Here is a 16,406-nt window from a genome sequence, read left to right as displayed (position 1 = left end):
AATACTCTCGGGGATATAAGTTTTATGATCCCACTTTAAGATCAATATTTGAAATGGGAAATGCAAGATTTCTTGAGGAAGTTGAGTTTGGGAAGGAAGAGAACATAAGAAAGTTGTCTTTGAGGAAGAACCTGTTATTGACAGTGCTCAAGTCCTCATACCTATTGCTGTTAAAGAAACAAATCTAGTAATAGAAAATAATGTTCAAACTATTGTTGATGACATTGTTCAAGAACAAGAAAACGATGAGGTTCTTCCTCAAATACCTATACAACAACCTCAAGAAGTGTCATTAAGGAGATCTGATAAAGAGAGGAGAAGTGCAATCCCTGATGATTATATTATCTTTCTCCAAGAACATGAGGATGTCATTGGTTTAATAGAGGATGATCCGATTAACTTTTGTCAAGCCATGCGTAGTTCTAACTCTCATAACTGGATCAATACCATGAAGGATGAGATGAAATCTATGCAAGACAATGACATTTGGGATCTCGTCGAATTGCCTGAAAGTGTGAAACCTATTGGTTGAAAATGGATATTTAAAACCAAAGTCTATGGTTTGAAAACTAAATAAATCTATCTATGGTTTGAAACAAGCTTCCCGTCAATGGTATTACAAGTTCCATCAAGTCATTACCTCATATGGTTTTGAGGCAAATGCAGTTGATGATTGTGTATACCACAAGTTTAGTGGGAGTAAATACTGATACTTGGTGTTATATGTCGATGATATACTGCTTACCAGCAACAATATAAGCTTCTTACAAGAGACTAAGAAATTTCTGGCAAAAGATTTTGAGATGAAAGATCTTGGGGAAGCCTCTTTTGTATTAGAAATCAAGATACTAAGAGATTTCTCTCAAGGTATCCTAAGGTTGTCACAAGAGAGTTATATTGATAAGGTCCTAGATAGATTCAGCATGAAAGATAGTAAACTAGGAGATACCTCGATAGCTAAAGGAGACAAATTTAGTCTCAAACAATGCCCCAATAATGACCTTGAAAGAATAGAGATGCAAAAGATTCCTTATGCATCAGCAGTAGGAAGTCTAATGTACGCTCAAATTTGCACTCGTCCCAATATAGCATTTGTAGTAGGAGTTCTGGGTAGATATTTGAGTAATCCTGGAATGCAACATTGGAAAGTAGCAAAACATGTGATGTGTTACCTAAAGAGAACAAAGGGATACATGCTCACTTATCAAAAGTCTGAGAATTTGGAGATCATTGGATACTCAGACTCTGATTTTGCTGGATGTCAAGATAGAAAACACTCCACATTTGGATACATATTTATGTTGGCTGGAAGAGCTATCTCTTGGAAGTCTGCTAAACAGACTCTCATAGCTTCTTCAACCATGGTCATAGAGTTCATTGCTTATGGGATATGACTGAGAAATTTTGTCACTAGTTTGTGTGTGGTTGACGACATTGAAAGACCATTAAAGATTTATTGTGACAATAACTCAACATTTCTTTACTCCAACAACAATAGGAGTGCAACCAAATCAAAGTTTATTGACATCAAGTTTTTGGTTGTTAAAGAAAGAGTTCAAAATAGATAGATTTCCATAGAACATTTAAGGACTAATGATATGCTAGCTGACCCACTTACGAAAGGTTTGATACCTAAAGTTTTTCATGAGCACACTGCTCATATGTGAGTAACTCCTTATAGTACCTTAGTTTAGTGGGAGTCCCATTTACGTTCTATATATGCCTTATGTTTTTCGGATATTTGTATAGATTGATTTTCTATAAAATAAAGTTGATGGTTATCATTTCATTCTGAGCTTGTTTTTTTGCAATATTTATATTGTGTTTGGATTGATCTCTATAAAGAATATAGTTTGGACTAGTTGGAAATGAACATGAATGAGATCACATTGCATATTATTTTCATACCGCTTATCCATATTTGATCTATGTCATCAAGTATATGTGACATTGGTGATTATTGTGGCTCAATCATGTTGGATTGTGAGGAAAACTACAATGGTTTTGTGTTACTATATAAGATGGACTAGATTGTTTATGAAAAGTCTAAAAGTAAATAACATACGGTTGCGCGCCTAAAGACTTTTGCAATATAAATGATTAAGGTTAATATGAAGCTCAAGTGGGAGATTGTTAGGAATTTTATAATTCCTAATTAATTAATTAGTGTGAGCTACATATTATATTTATCATTTATATTAGTTATTTACATTTATGGACTCAATAAAAGTGATCTAATTTGGTTAGCCTATTGGACTATCATCAGAAATTAATATGTGCTTGATAAACGGAAACCAGTTTGGCCCGTTAGGGAATAATGAGAACTCTAACAGGTTAAAACCTAAAGCAAGGTTGTGGTCCCCAATACACCAAATCAGAAATTGTATTCTCTTCTCCCCATTCGATGAGAAACCTAAGGTCCCAAAAGGAAAACGGTGATTTGGTTGAGGAAAAACACAAAACCAACAGTTCCTCAGATTCATCAATTCCGCTACTTATCATGGATCCCGATATTTTTCACAACCCCTCTTGATAATCTTACGTAATGTGTTTTCGATTATTATTGGTATTTTATTAAGATCCCTAAAATGCCAAACACAATAACCAACAAAAGGAGCCGAAGTAAACCTTGCAATAACATTAGCACCAACACCAACATTTGCAACAACCTTCAATTCATCCATTTCAACAACAACACCAATAATCCTTCTAATCGAACTAGATCGATCAAGACTCTTCCTTCTGCACGAAGAAGAGTATGAATAATACTCCTTGGTCTGAGCAGAACCACCAGGGAGGTTAGCATAAGGATCAGGGTTAAGATTGAGAGTGAGAGTGTCCTCATATTTCGGCTCCGCGACACTGATAAGAGAATCATTTTTGAGAACTTGAATCGTAGGAACTGTAGCGAACAACAACGTTGTTCTTGTCATCAAATAACTGTCCAGGAAATGCGCAACTCCTTGAAATTGAACAACATTCGGGCGGCGTCGAGTGAGAATTGCGAATCGGTGTCGCAGGAGTGAGAACCGTTTCACTCACGCTTCTTGTTCTTTTGCTTCTGCCTCCACTTTTGGAGCTTCTGGCTGAAGATTGAAACCACGGACTAGAAGATGCCTTTCAAGTTGCGGCTGCCTAAGGGTTTCTTTGTTTGAGAGTCCAAATCCATGTGGTCCTTCGTCGCCTTTAGTATGTCTTCCTCTTCTTCTTTTGCCACATCAACTTCTTCTTTGGGAGTCTAGATCCATGTGGAAAATTTGTTGATGGATTAGTCATTAGGGGCATTGATGACATGATATTCCGTCTGTCACGTCATCATTTCACAGGATGATACAGACGACAAGTACTAAAGTGAAATATAAAAAAATATTAGATACTTAGATGAAAAAATGAAGTTTAATTTGTAAAATGAAAATGATCTATTTTTCATATATGAAAAACATATTTAAACCTTTTAAAAAATAAGATTCTTGGAAAATAATGTTGTCTGAGGATGTTCTTTAACAAGTTTCTTACGAAAACTTTTACACGGGAGAGATGAAAATGTTACTTCCCAAGTTTAATTTTTTTACAATATCATATTACTTTTATGGCCAAACAAATAGATTTTACTCATCCCCAACAAATATGATTATCAGGATTCATGATGTCCAAAAATCATGATTTTTTGCATGAAAAAATCTCTATCAAATACCTCCATAATATTTGACAAAAATATTCAGAAAAATAATAGTAATTGACAAAAATAGTTGTTAACTAGTTCAAATTTGAAATTAGTAGTAGTTAATTAAAAGGTGTGAAATTAACTTATTGAAATATTCGGTAAAATCAATTCGACTGTCAAAATATATTGGTCAAAGACTTATACTATAATTTATATCTTTCAAAAGTTAATATTACTAGTGTTATATTTTCTCTAGACTAATTTAACTATTAACTTTTCTATAATTGTACGTCTTCTAAATAACGTAAAGACGAGGGGAAAAAACCAGCTTCAAAATCCTAACATTTGATACGTGTTAATTCACCTCACGATAACATAATATTCTAATACGCTTATCTGAGCAGTTCGCCATCATCATCTTAATTCTTAAAACTATATAATGAGCGTATGTGCTTATATTTGGATACATAACCCAAAAAATTATGTTAATCAACATGTGATTATATTTGTATACAAGATTATTATACAATCAATATCTCTTTTATTTATTTATTTATTTATTTATATCTTTTTCTTCATTTTTTTCCCGGTGTACTAGGTGATATTTCAAATGCTAGCTAGTGACTCAAACGGTTGGATGAACCTTCTTCAAGTGGGGTTGACTTGACATGAATTTAATTGAAAGCAGCATAATGAGAATACATGCAAAGACATTCTGATACTTAAGTTAACATAAACTTTCACTCAATATATATATATATACGCGCGCGTTAGACTTGACTTAAGTAAGTGTCACGAATCGCGAAACCTAGAATTCCTTAAAGACAATTATCTTGAGTTATGTAGCTTCTATTCTTGCAACCTTTAGCACCACTTGTTATCTTCAATTAGCATTTTCAAATGAATTTGAGTTTACTATACAGTCTAATTCCTCAACCCCCCCATGGAGATTCCCCGTCTTTCATTAATTCATCCCTACATACAACCTTAAAGTGAAGTGTACATTTAATGTTTTTTCAAGAAAAAAAATTCAATTTTGTGAGGCAAGGAAAGATAGGTAGGAAATTGAACTGTGATTAGGCACTATGCCACTGACTCCACAGAAGTCCATACGTGAAATGATTACACCCCTTGACTCAACTCATGAAGCACAGAAAAACTCCCATAATTTCTTTGTTATGAGTATTTTCCCATATTGGCAGGCCCAGCAACAATGGCGGGGATCATGATCCAAAGGAATCTACATGTCACGTCCTTCTCAAATCCGCACCGTTTATAGTTAACCCGTCAACTCAATCTTTCAAACGCTGAAATGATAGTAACAGTGCATGGAGTGTCTATGGTGGCGGATTACCAGAACACAAAGCAAGAACAAAGAAGAGAAAAAAACAAAAAACTTGACACAACAAAACAAACACACACACCAGAGAATTAAACACACGTACAGCAACAACCACAACAACAACTAGTTCATGCCACTTCGCTGTAAAGTGATTGCCTTCAACACAACAACAACAACAACGTAGAGTTGACCCAAAACTTCAACCATCCTCAAGTCACGGTTCATTCCACTTTCATGCCCTCATCAATCAATGTTATGTATCTTTTACTCTCTTTCTCTCTCTCTCTATCGTCACTGTGTTGAGTTGTCTTGTGTGGTCTCTCTCTATCTCTCTTTTTCTCTCTTATCCTAGTGTTTTGTATTGATTGCTTTTGTGGGTCTATTTATTTTTTATTTTTGTAACCAAATGGGGTGTTAATAATTTCTCAAATTGGCTTCTGCTGCTTCATTCACTTGTTCTCACCACCAAGCCTTGTTTTTTTTCTCTTCCTTTCACAACACGGTACTACTCTTAATTTTCTTTTTTTTTTTTTTTTTTTTCTATTATGTCATATTCTGCTTTGTCTTGAACCTCCTCTCAATTGTCCCGTGTTAACACTTGCTACTTCTGTGAAACCTTTCCCTTATTGTCTCTTTTTGTTAGCTTAATCATTTCAACTATTGTGTTCTTCTTGGCCAAATAAAGCCAACCCCTTGTGCTGTTTTGGTTTGTCTGAGAGAGAAATGATGGCATTGGAGTGTAGTAGTTTCCACTTCCTAAATGGGGTTTACATGGTGCTGTTTTTTTGCCTTGGCATTGTCCTTGTAAATTCGGTTAATGAAGAGGGTTTGAGTCTTTTGAGGTTCAAAGCTTCCCTTCTTGACCCAAACAACAATCTCTATAACTGGGATTCTTCTGATTTGACTCCTTGCAATTGGACTGGTGTGTATTGCACAGGTTCAGTGGTAACTTCTGTGAAACTTTACCAACTCAATCTGTCTGGTACTTTGGCTCCTGCCATCTGTAATCTTCCAAAGCTTCTTGAGTTGAATTTGTCAAAAAATTTCATCTCTGGCCCCATTCCTGATGGTTTTGTTGACTGTGGTGGTTTGGAGGTTTTGGACCTTTGCACAAATAGGCTTCATGGACCCCTTCTGAACCCAATTTGGAAAATCACAACACTTAGAAAGCTTTACCTGTGTGAAAATTACATGTATGGTGAAGTGCCAGCGGAGCTTGGGAATTTGGTATCTCTAGAGGAACTGGTCATATATAGCAATAATTTGACTGGAAGAATTCCATCATCAATAGGAAAGTTGAAACAGCTTAAAGTTATAAGGTCAGGTCTAAATGCTCTCTCAGGGCCAATACCTGCTGAAATCAGTGAGTGCCAGAGCTTGGAGATATTGGGGTTGGCACAGAATCAGCTAGAAGGTTCAATCCCAAGGGAGCTTGAAAAGCTTCAGAACCTTACCAATATACTTCTGTGGCAAAACTATTTCTCTGGGGAGATTCCTCCAGAGATTGGAAACATTAGTAGCTTGGAACTGCTTGCTTTGCACCAAAATTCACTGAGTGGTGGTGTCCCTAAGGAACTGGGAAAGCTGTCGCAGTTGAAGAGGTTGTACATGTACACCAACATGTTGAATGGAACAATTCCACCAGAGCTAGGGAACTGCACAAAAGCTATTGAGATAGACCTTTCTGAGAACCATTTGATTGGGACCATTCCAAAGGAGTTGGGAATGATCTCTAATCTTAGCTTGCTTCATCTGTTTGAAAACAATCTGCAGGGTCATATTCCAAGGGAACTCGGTCAGTTGAGGGTGCTAAGAAATTTAGATCTGTCACTGAATAACTTGACAGGTACAATTCCACTGGAGTTTCAAAACCTTACATACATGGAGGATTTGCAGCTATTTGACAACCAACTTGAAGGTGTGATTCCTCCTCATCTTGGAGCTATTAGAAACCTAACTATTCTTGATATATCTGCAAACAATCTTGTTGGTATGATACCTATCAATCTTTGTGGATATCAGAAGCTGCAATTCCTGAGCCTTGGTTCAAATAGGTTGTTTGGAAACATTCCTTACAGCCTCAAAACATGCAAATCTCTTGTGCAGCTTATGCTGGGGGACAACCTTTTGACAGGAAGCCTACCTGTTGAATTGTATGAGCTTCACAATCTCACTGCACTTGAACTCTATCAGAACCAATTTTCGGGGATAATAAACCCGGGGATAGGCCAACTCAGGAATCTAGAGAGGCTTGGCTTGTCGGCTAACTACTTTGAAGGCTATCTCCCTCCTGAGATTGGAAATTTGACACAACTTGTGACATTCAATGTTTCCTCTAACCGTTTCAGTGGAAGTATAGCTCATGAGTTGGGAAACTGTGTAAGATTGCAGAGGCTTGATCTTAGCAGGAATCACTTCACTGGAATGCTTCCAAATCAAATTGGCAACTTGGTGAACTTGGAGCTGTTGAAAGTTTCTGATAACATGCTCTCAGGAGAAATACCAGGCACTTTGGGGAATCTTATTAGGCTCACAGACCTGGAACTAGGTGGCAACCAGTTTTCAGGAAGCATCTCCCTTCACTTGGGAAAACTTGGAGCTCTTCAGATTGCACTTAACCTGAGCCACAACAAACTTTCTGGCTTAATTCCTGATAGCCTTGGGAACTTGCAAATGCTAGAGTCCCTTTATCTAAATGACAATGAACTTGTTGGTGAGATTCCTTCATCAATTGGTAACCTTCTCAGTCTTGTAATATGCAATGTATCAAACAACAAGCTGGTAGGAACTGTTCCAGACACCACTACATTTAGAAAGATGGATTTCACAAACTTTGCTGGGAACAACGGCTTGTGCCGTGTTGGTACCAATCACTGCCATCCATCTCTATCTCCCTCTCATGCTGCAAAACATAGCTGGATCAGAAATGGTTCATCAAGGGAAAAGATAGTGAGTATTGTTTCTGGGGTGGTTGGACTAGTTTCTCTTATTTTCATAGTGTGTATATGTTTTGCCATGAGGCGTGGTAGCCGTGCTGCTTTTGTTTCACTTGAAAGGCAAATAGAGACTCATGTCTTGGATAACTACTACTTTCCTAAAGAAGGCTTTACATACCAGGATCTCTTGGAAGCCACAGGAAATTTTTCGGAAGCTGCAGTTCTAGGAAGAGGAGCTTGTGGAACTGTTTACAAGGCTGCTATGAGTGATGGTGAAGTGATTGCTGTTAAGAAGCTGAATTCGCGTGGAGAAGGAGCAAATAATGTTGACAGAAGCTTCCTTGCTGAGATTTCAACTCTTGGAAAGATCAGGCACAGGAACATTGTGAAGCTGTATGGATTTTGCTACCATGAGGATTCTAATCTTCTCTTGTATGAATACATGGAAAATGGAAGCCTTGGAGAACAACTTCATTCAAGTGTAACCACTTGTGCATTGGATTGGGGTAGTAGATATAAAGTTGCTCTTGGAGCAGCAGAAGGCTTATGCTATCTTCATTATGATTGTAAGCCTCAGATCATCCATCGAGATATAAAGTCAAACAACATATTACTTGATGAGATGTTTCAGGCTCATGTTGGAGACTTTGGCTTGGCAAAGTTGATTGACTTTTCCTACTCAAAATCTATGTCTGCTGTGGCTGGCTCATATGGCTACATTGCCCCAGGTAAGAATAAGTTCACTACATTGGTGCAGTAGTTGTAGTTTTACTTAATAGAATAATTGAGTCCCATTTTAATCTTTTGATGTGATTTACTTTCCAATATTGTTACAATGATTTTGGAGGAAAGAATTTATTAAAATGCAAATTAAGAGATGTTTTCAATAAAAATGTTACTGATCTCCAGATTAAAATGCACATTAAAATGGATATTTTCAAAAGTTGATATTAATAATGTGCTAAATATGCGATATTCTTACCAAGGTTTGGAAAAATTTGTAAATAGTTTAGACTTGACTGTGTGTACGAAAGAAGCTTTGGTGATCTTTCTGCCTTAAAAGGGATTATTTTTTTATACCCTTGATGCATACAAAAAAAGAGTGATATTTTCATCAGCAGAGTTATAGTCATTGTAATCCTTCTGTTTTTCTTATGATTGCTTGATTACTTTTTTCAGAATATGCTTACACCATGAAGGTGACTGAGAAGTGTGACATCTATAGCTTTGGGGTAGTTTTGCTGGAGCTAGTTACTGGGAGGTCACCTGTTCAACCTTTGGAACAAGGTGGTGATTTAGTGACTTGTGTGAGAAGAGCAATTCAGGCATCAGTACCAACATCTGAATTGTTTGACAAGAGATTGAATCTTAGTGCACCAAAAACAGTTGAAGAAATGTCTCTTATTCTCAAAATTGCCCTGTTCTGCACCAGCACATCTCCACTTAATAGGCCTACAATGAGAGAGGTCATTGCAATGTTAATTGATGCTAGGGAATATGTCAGCAACTCACCAACCTCTCCTACATCAGAATCTCCATTGGATGAGGATGATGGCATTTCTTCCAAAGGTTAGAAAACTTAAATGTTCATAATCATACTTTCTTTTGGTGGAATGATACTATTTCATATTATCAGTTCCCTGGTACGTGTTTATAAATAAAAGGATCAATTCACCTAATGCATTTTGGTACATACTGGGGGCAGGCTATTGAAGTTTATATTCAATAGCATTATTTTGAATTTCAGCTTCCTCATGTCATGGCTGTTTCATATTTTGCTGTGATATTTCTCTGCTGTTTACAATCTGCTAATCTATACTTCACCTTGAACTATTGAGTACTGAAGGTTAAAGAATTCATTATCATTCATATAGTTTATGCTATCTAGTGAATACACACACACAAACAAGAATTTACTTAAAAAAAAAAAAAAAAGCCAATAACACCGCTTCCCTCAAACACCGCTAGACTTGTAAAATTAAAATCATGAACTAATTCCCCCTTATAATCACTTTTTTACACACAACATCTAAGTTTGATCATGTTAGCTGAAACATGCAAGTGGCAATGTAAACTTCAAGTTATATATATATATATATATATATATATATATATATATATATATATATATATATATATATATATATTTTCTTGGGTTTCATTTGTCTACATCTTTAAACTTCTGTTTTATTGCAAAGTTCCTCTAATGACCAGTGATTGATATTTAGACAACTAAATGGCTTGTCATGGTTTTGGCAGATGGTGGTCTTGAGTTGTAAGTTATAAGCCTCACTTCGTCCTCTATGGAGAAATTTTTTGGTACAACAACTTCATTTCTACATTTTTGAGTCTTGGACAATCATATATCCCTTGGCTCAATTAATAAGTTGCTTTATCTAAAAGAATGACCCAAACAGCTTCAGAGAAGCAAATGCATTGCATTAACCCAACAATGTAAAGCTACTCTAATCAATTGTACCTTCTAGATGTATGATGATTCTATTAACACAACAAACCTCACTCTTCTCTATCTAGGCATCATATCCTTTGTTTGATGTCTATGGTAGTGAGTTGAACATTCAAAGATCGTCCAAGGTAGGCTCATTCTGCTTTGAATACTTCTAATGATGACTATCTTTGTTTATAACTTCACAAAATTTGGCAACATATAAATTGTAAAGTTCTTGCTACGCCTTCTAATTTTCTCAGTAGCCTTGTAGAGATTTTAATTTGTAGCATTAAAGCTATTTAAAGTTATATGTATATTTCTTTTGTACAGGGTTTTTGTGTTTCAGTCAGTGTTTGGGTGAAATGGGGTACTCTCGTTTTCAATTTTCAAACGAATGTGAAAACAGTGCTTATCTCTCTATCTTCATATAAATTAAATATGAAGGGTCATATTAAAATTTGAGTACATTTAAGATGAAACTGATAAATATAATTTTTTTACATAATATGGTTATATAAAAATTCAACATGAGAGAATTTCTTATAAAAAAAATTTCCACCTTATTTTGGACCCTAAACCGATAAAAGCGTTAAAACATGCAATAGATATATAATATGTTGTTATATTATAAATTAAAATACAATTTAAAAATAAGACTCTCATTCCCTTCCATGAGATCCTATCAAGTAAAAATCACTTTTATTTTACTATAAATATTAGTTGAATTAAGCGGGTCGTATTTACATAAGAATTTCTTTTCCTTTTTTCTTTATTTCTATTGAAAAAAATCTCATTTTTTTCTTTTAATGATACATTTCACACACTACTCATCCAAGTAGCCAAAAATTTCTTTTAATCATATTAAACTATCTTTCTTTTGTTTTTATGTGTACTTAATATTCTTAACCGCTTGCTTAACCTTTCAATCTATCCTATTTTGTCTCTTATCTACATTATTTTATCTCTATCTCCAAATTACTTTTAATCATTTTTATCAAAAATAAATTATCAATAATTAAAAATAACTTAATTTCATAATTTAATTTACTTATTATAGATTCAAAATACTGTTTATATACTTAAAAATATATTATAAAATTTAATTATATAAAAATAAATATTTATTTTATATAATGTACAAACTAAAATACCATTATTTTAATTATAATATATTTTTACATTAAAAATATTTATTTGTTATAAATTTTAATTATATAAAAATAAGCTTCTATCTTGTCCTAATTAAAAATACTAGTTTTAGTAAAGCATATACAAAGCCATTTATTACTATTCTTAAAGTAATCGCTTTTCCCCATCTGCCATGTGTAATTTATTATGACATGTGAATTGTGTTTTAAACAGCTGGCACCTGTAACAGATGTCATTTGACCCACTTATTAACATGTTTAAGCCATAATCTTTCTTTTTAATAATTACACTTTTTCAATACTCTTTTATGCACTTCTCTGTTTTACTTCACTATCACAATACATGTATATAGTTAAAGTTGGATGTGGATTCTCTAAAGTAAACAACTTATTAGAAAGTAAAGTATTCAATTTTAGTGGTTCATGAAAAATTAACTGTTAATATTATATCATCATGTATAGTAAATGATGTATTATTATCTATTAAATTTTTCATCAAAATTAAAATTACTTATTTTGCTTTTACAATCACTATATGATGCTGTGATATAAACAAATTGCTGAGTTGTAAACACAGGAAACCTTACATAGTGGCTAGTGCATCGTCCTCATTCACGTTTTCAAATATTTCCTCTAGCACCCGACAATAATATATGCTAAAATTCGAAATTTTGGTAAACTTGTTATTGTTGATGGTGTTATATATTTACCAATCCATGACCCATAATTCATTTAAAGGCTGAAATAGAATAAAGGATGAGACTATAGTCTTCAATAATCATTCTATGACACCTTGTACGTTCAAATTTTCAACGTAAACATGCATATATGATCATGATGGTCACTCTTTTCAATAATGTTATCTATCACTAGGATATTTTGAGCATTGGAACTGTTGAAGCCTCTCAGCCACAGAGATCGGAAAGTGGAAACACATGATCTAGGCTTTCACGACTATTGACAATTAACCACTGTGTAGAGGTTTTGAAATATGAGGACCTCCTTAAGGATCTTAATTTACTCCGAAGGTAATTTCTTGTCTTGTCTTGGTTATAAGTAACAAAAGACACACTTGTATTTATTAAAAAAAATAATTAATTTTATTAAATTGTGTTATTTTAATTAAAAAAATATTTTATAAATTATTTTTAATTAAAATTTGATATCAAGCATATATTTTTTTTATCTTATTAAATAAAAGATATTTTAGAGAGAGTCTCGTTATAAATTATAATTGAGAAAAAAGTAAGAAATTTTTATTACTTATATTAAAAAAATATTATAGATTTAGTACACGTCTTAAAATCAGAGTCCAAAAATGAGTTGCTAAGTCGTGCTGGGCAGCACCAGTGTGTCTTATTGTTTTTCAAAAACAACCCTTAATGCATCATAAAAAGATACCTCCAATGTCTTCAAGTTGTGTAGGTTATTTAGCACTGAAGATAGAAAATTAAATTTATTCAGCTTGCAAAATGAACTTGGAACCTGTTGATTATTGTGCTATATATTGACTTCGAATTATTCAGGTAGATGATGACCAATTATTGTCTTTTGTCTCAATAAAAGAATTTAAAGTAGAGAAGTAGTCCTATAAATAATGTGATCACCTTTTCATTAAATAATGTAAGAGGAAATGGTGGTTGTTCTCATGAGCTGTTAATGGCAAACAGAAACTGAAAAGCAAAGGCAAGTTTTCCGATGCAAGATGATGCAATTCAGGGAGCATAATCTTGGGAAATTCTTTCTCATCCTCTAGTCTTTCTTGAGCATGATTCTTACATAAACTTTGCATTTTGAAATTTCCATGAAAGGTTTCATTGAGAGGGAATACAAAATTTGATTCTTCAATACATACATCACAAAGTTGGAGTTCGATAACTATTACTTTTCCAAGAGTGTGCTGGAAAGTGGATCATAGAATATTCACTTTTTCCATATATATTATTCAGCCAAATTGGGGAATGGAGAGTAGGGACTCACCAACGCTCGAATTAAGGGTGTGTAACAATATTATCATTGTGTCCCATACATAGGGATCAATTTATATTGATATAACGACTTACAGCTATCACATAAACTTTTGAAACAAGAAAAAGAAGAAAATAAGATGATATTTTTATAATCAAAAGTAAAAATAGAAAATAAAAATAATTTTTTTTGAGACCGTACCACATATTTAAAAAAAATAATTTTATTTGAGTCAAATAAAATTATTATAACGTAATTATATATTTAAAACTCAAATTCAACATCAATGATGAAACTATAATAATTACATCATAGTTAATTTATGTGCTTAATGATAAAAAAATTCAAACTATGCAGTTGCAGTCCCTTAATTTAATATTTTCAAAAAGTTGACGCTAAATTTATATTCCACAGAAAGAATGTTAAAATAATATCCACACGTATCATATTATCATCTCTAAAAAATTCCAGTTATGAATATTTAATTTTACATTCAAAGTTTGTTACATATCTAATACTTTTTTGCTTGGTATTCAATATAATACTTGTAGTAAACTGTTGAGTTTTCTTGTCAAAGACTCAGACTATGGAGATAATGTATTATAAATTGCAAAGGAAGCATAGAATGAGTGTGGACCAATTATTATGGTGCTATATAAAAAAGGGCACCTAGGCTACGTTTAACGATCAACAAAACTCGATAGAGGAGTTAGTGATTTGTTCAATTGTTCCAAAACATGGATGAAGTAGTTCTTGTGGGGTTTTGGACCAGCCCTTATGTGATGAGAGTGAAGATTGCCTTGTTAGAGAAGGGAGTTCAATTTGTGTACAAGGAATAAAAAGATATATTTGAGAATCAAAACAAGAGCGAGTTATAGTTGAAGTCCAATCCCATTCACAAGAAGTTCTCATCCACAATGGTAGACCCATATCTGAGTCCCTCATCATTCTTGAGTACATGCATTGATGAGGTTTGGAAGCAAGAAAAACAACTCTTCTCTGATGATCCTCACTACCGAGCCAGAGCCAGGTTTTGGATTGACTTGTTTGACAAGAAGGTCACTATTTTATCTTACTCTTCAACTTTATCTTTTAATTAGGCATATCAATTCCTAGAACAAGAAGGTCACCATTCTCTCTTACATGTTATAGTGATAAGTTCATCAATGAATTAAGCAAATTAATTCCTTACACTCTTACAAGCAATCTTAATATTATACTATTTTTTTTTAGATAAATAAAGGCTTTGAGTATTTTATTTGAATTTTATTTTTGACTAAAATATATTTTTTATCCTCGTAAATATAAAAATATTTGAAATTCATCCCTAAAAAATTTTCAATACACTCTCCATCCTCACAAAACTAAAATGTCCAAATTTATATGCCTGTAAGCAATACCTCATGAACTAAATCTCATATAAGTTATAAAATTGTCACATTTTTTATTAGCACATCTGAAATTAAAAAATAAAAAATATTTTGATATAAAAGATATTTAAATAAAAGTTGTATAAATTAAATATATATATATATATATATATATATATATATATATATATATATGAGTCTTTTATTGTAAAAGAAACAATGATTATTAAAAAAAATCCAAATGAATTTGTCCTAATAGTAAGTGTGGCAGATGTAAGATGGACTTGTGCAATATAAATAGAATATATAATTTTATTACAAATTATATTTTTTATATTTCAGATTAAAAATATGAAGAATATTTGATTTAAAAAGAAATATAAGTATCATTAATTTATATATATATATATATATATATATATATATATATATATGATTCTCTTGACATAAAAATAAAAAATAAATTAATCAATTAAATGGATTTTCCTTAGTTTGGTTATTGAAAGATGAGTATAAATATGGATTTGGGAGATTAATGCTTTGTTAATTTTTTTTAAAATATTATATATTTTTGTTATAAAAATTGTAAAAATTTAAAATCACCCTACTATTAACAATTTTATAATAAAAATTAACAAATATTATATACTTTTGTTATTAAATTCATCAATATTTAAAATCACCTACGTACTGTTAACAATTTTAAAACAATTTTTATAAAATTCATTTTATTTAATAAATAACCATTTTTTAATTTTAAAAACTTACCAATTTTTTTAATTAAAATTATCCATTTTTTAAGAACAATAATTAATGTATTTAAGAAACTATTATGTTGATCTCAAATTTTATACAACTTAAAAGTTAAAACTAAAATATTTATAAAAGAAATTTAAAATTAAAAAAATGATAGTTATTTGAACTTCTTACTTAAAATTATCTTTAAATAAAATTGAAGTAAAATAAAGTTATTTCAGACTCATGCTCAATAAGTTTCTGTTTGTCAATATTTTTTAGATAAATGTGGTTAAAATGAACACTTATATAATGTTGAATAAGTACCAATATGGATCTGATTGTGATTTGATTGCAGAGCATTTATCAACCTTTCCTAATTAAATATTGGTACAAATATAATGGTTTAATTTAATATCTCAAAAATATAAACTTAAATATTTATTTATTTACGAAAATAATTGAATGCATGCAAAATTTACTTTTGCAAAAAAAAAATTAAAATTGAAATAATCATAATAGAATTAAATATGGAATAAAATATGTAGGAAAGTTCCAATTGTACAGCTAATAAACACCGTCCAAGTTGGCCTAAACATAGAATATTGATTTCTCCATGAATATAATCTGAATTTCATTTAAATTTATAATCAATCAGATGAGTATAATTTAATATATTTCTTAATATATATAATCTCAATTATTAATTTAATCGGTGAAATACTTATTTTCATTATATAAATAATGAAGGTATCTTATACTATTACATCAATTTAATATATTTATTTTCTTTG

General features: G+C 32.2%; 2 protein-coding genes across 3 annotated transcripts in view; both read left to right on the top strand.

The window, feature by feature from the left end:
• Nucleotides 1-4,749: 4,749 nt before the first annotated feature.
• Nucleotides 4,750-10,705, top strand: LOC100778032 (leucine-rich repeat receptor-like serine/threonine-protein kinase At1g17230). 2 transcript variants are annotated; one of them, XM_006598114.4, is made up of 4 exons: nucleotides 4,750-8,670; nucleotides 9,122-9,269; nucleotides 9,468-9,511; nucleotides 10,202-10,650. In XM_006598114.4, exons 1-4 carry the CDS (start codon nucleotides 5,730-5,732, stop codon nucleotides 10,219-10,221), a joined length of 3,153 nt encoding a protein of 1,050 aa, XP_006598177.2. In that variant the 5' UTR covers nucleotides 4,750-5,729; the 3' UTR covers nucleotides 10,222-10,650. The 2 variants fall into 2 exon arrangements, with proteins under 2 accessions (XP_006598177.2, XP_014622912.1); XM_014767426.3 differs by having other exon boundaries at nucleotides 4,755-8,670; nucleotides 9,122-9,511; nucleotides 10,202-10,705.
• Nucleotides 10,706-14,151: 3,446 nt separating this feature from the next.
• Nucleotides 14,152-16,406, top strand: part of LOC100777495 (probable glutathione S-transferase) — a 5,913-nt gene continuing 3,658 nt past the window's right edge. The window contains 3 exon segments of the mRNA XM_014767791.2: nucleotides 14,152-14,410; nucleotides 14,413-14,468; nucleotides 14,470-14,565. Of these exon segments, the coding sequence (XP_014623277.2) occupies nucleotides 14,245-14,410; nucleotides 14,413-14,468; nucleotides 14,470-14,565 (318 nt within the window). The 5' untranslated portion in view covers nucleotides 14,152-14,244.

This window comes from Glycine max, chromosome 15, assembly GCF_000004515.6.
Source record: "Glycine max cultivar Williams 82 chromosome 15, Glycine_max_v4.0, whole genome shotgun sequence".
In the NCBI taxonomy this organism is placed as follows: Eukaryota; Viridiplantae; Streptophyta; class Magnoliopsida; order Fabales; family Fabaceae; genus Glycine; species Glycine max.
Note: the sequence above shows the minus strand (reverse complement) of the source record. Positions and strands in the feature narration are given on the sequence as shown.

Excerpts from the sequence above, each read along its gene's own strand:
- LOC100778032 (XM_014767426.3), top strand. The coding sequence starts at position 5,730 with ATGATGGCATTGGAGTGTAGTAGTTTCCACTTCCTAAATGGGGTTTAC. Across the intron at positions 8,671-9,121 it reads ATATGGCTACATTGCCCCAG|AATATGCTTACACCATGAAG; the intron begins GTAAGAATAAGT and ends TACTTTTTTCAG. Across the intron at positions 9,512-10,201 it reads TGATGGCATTTCTTCCAAAG|ATGGTGGTCTTGAGTTGTAA; the intron begins GTTAGAAAACTT and ends TGGTTTTGGCAG.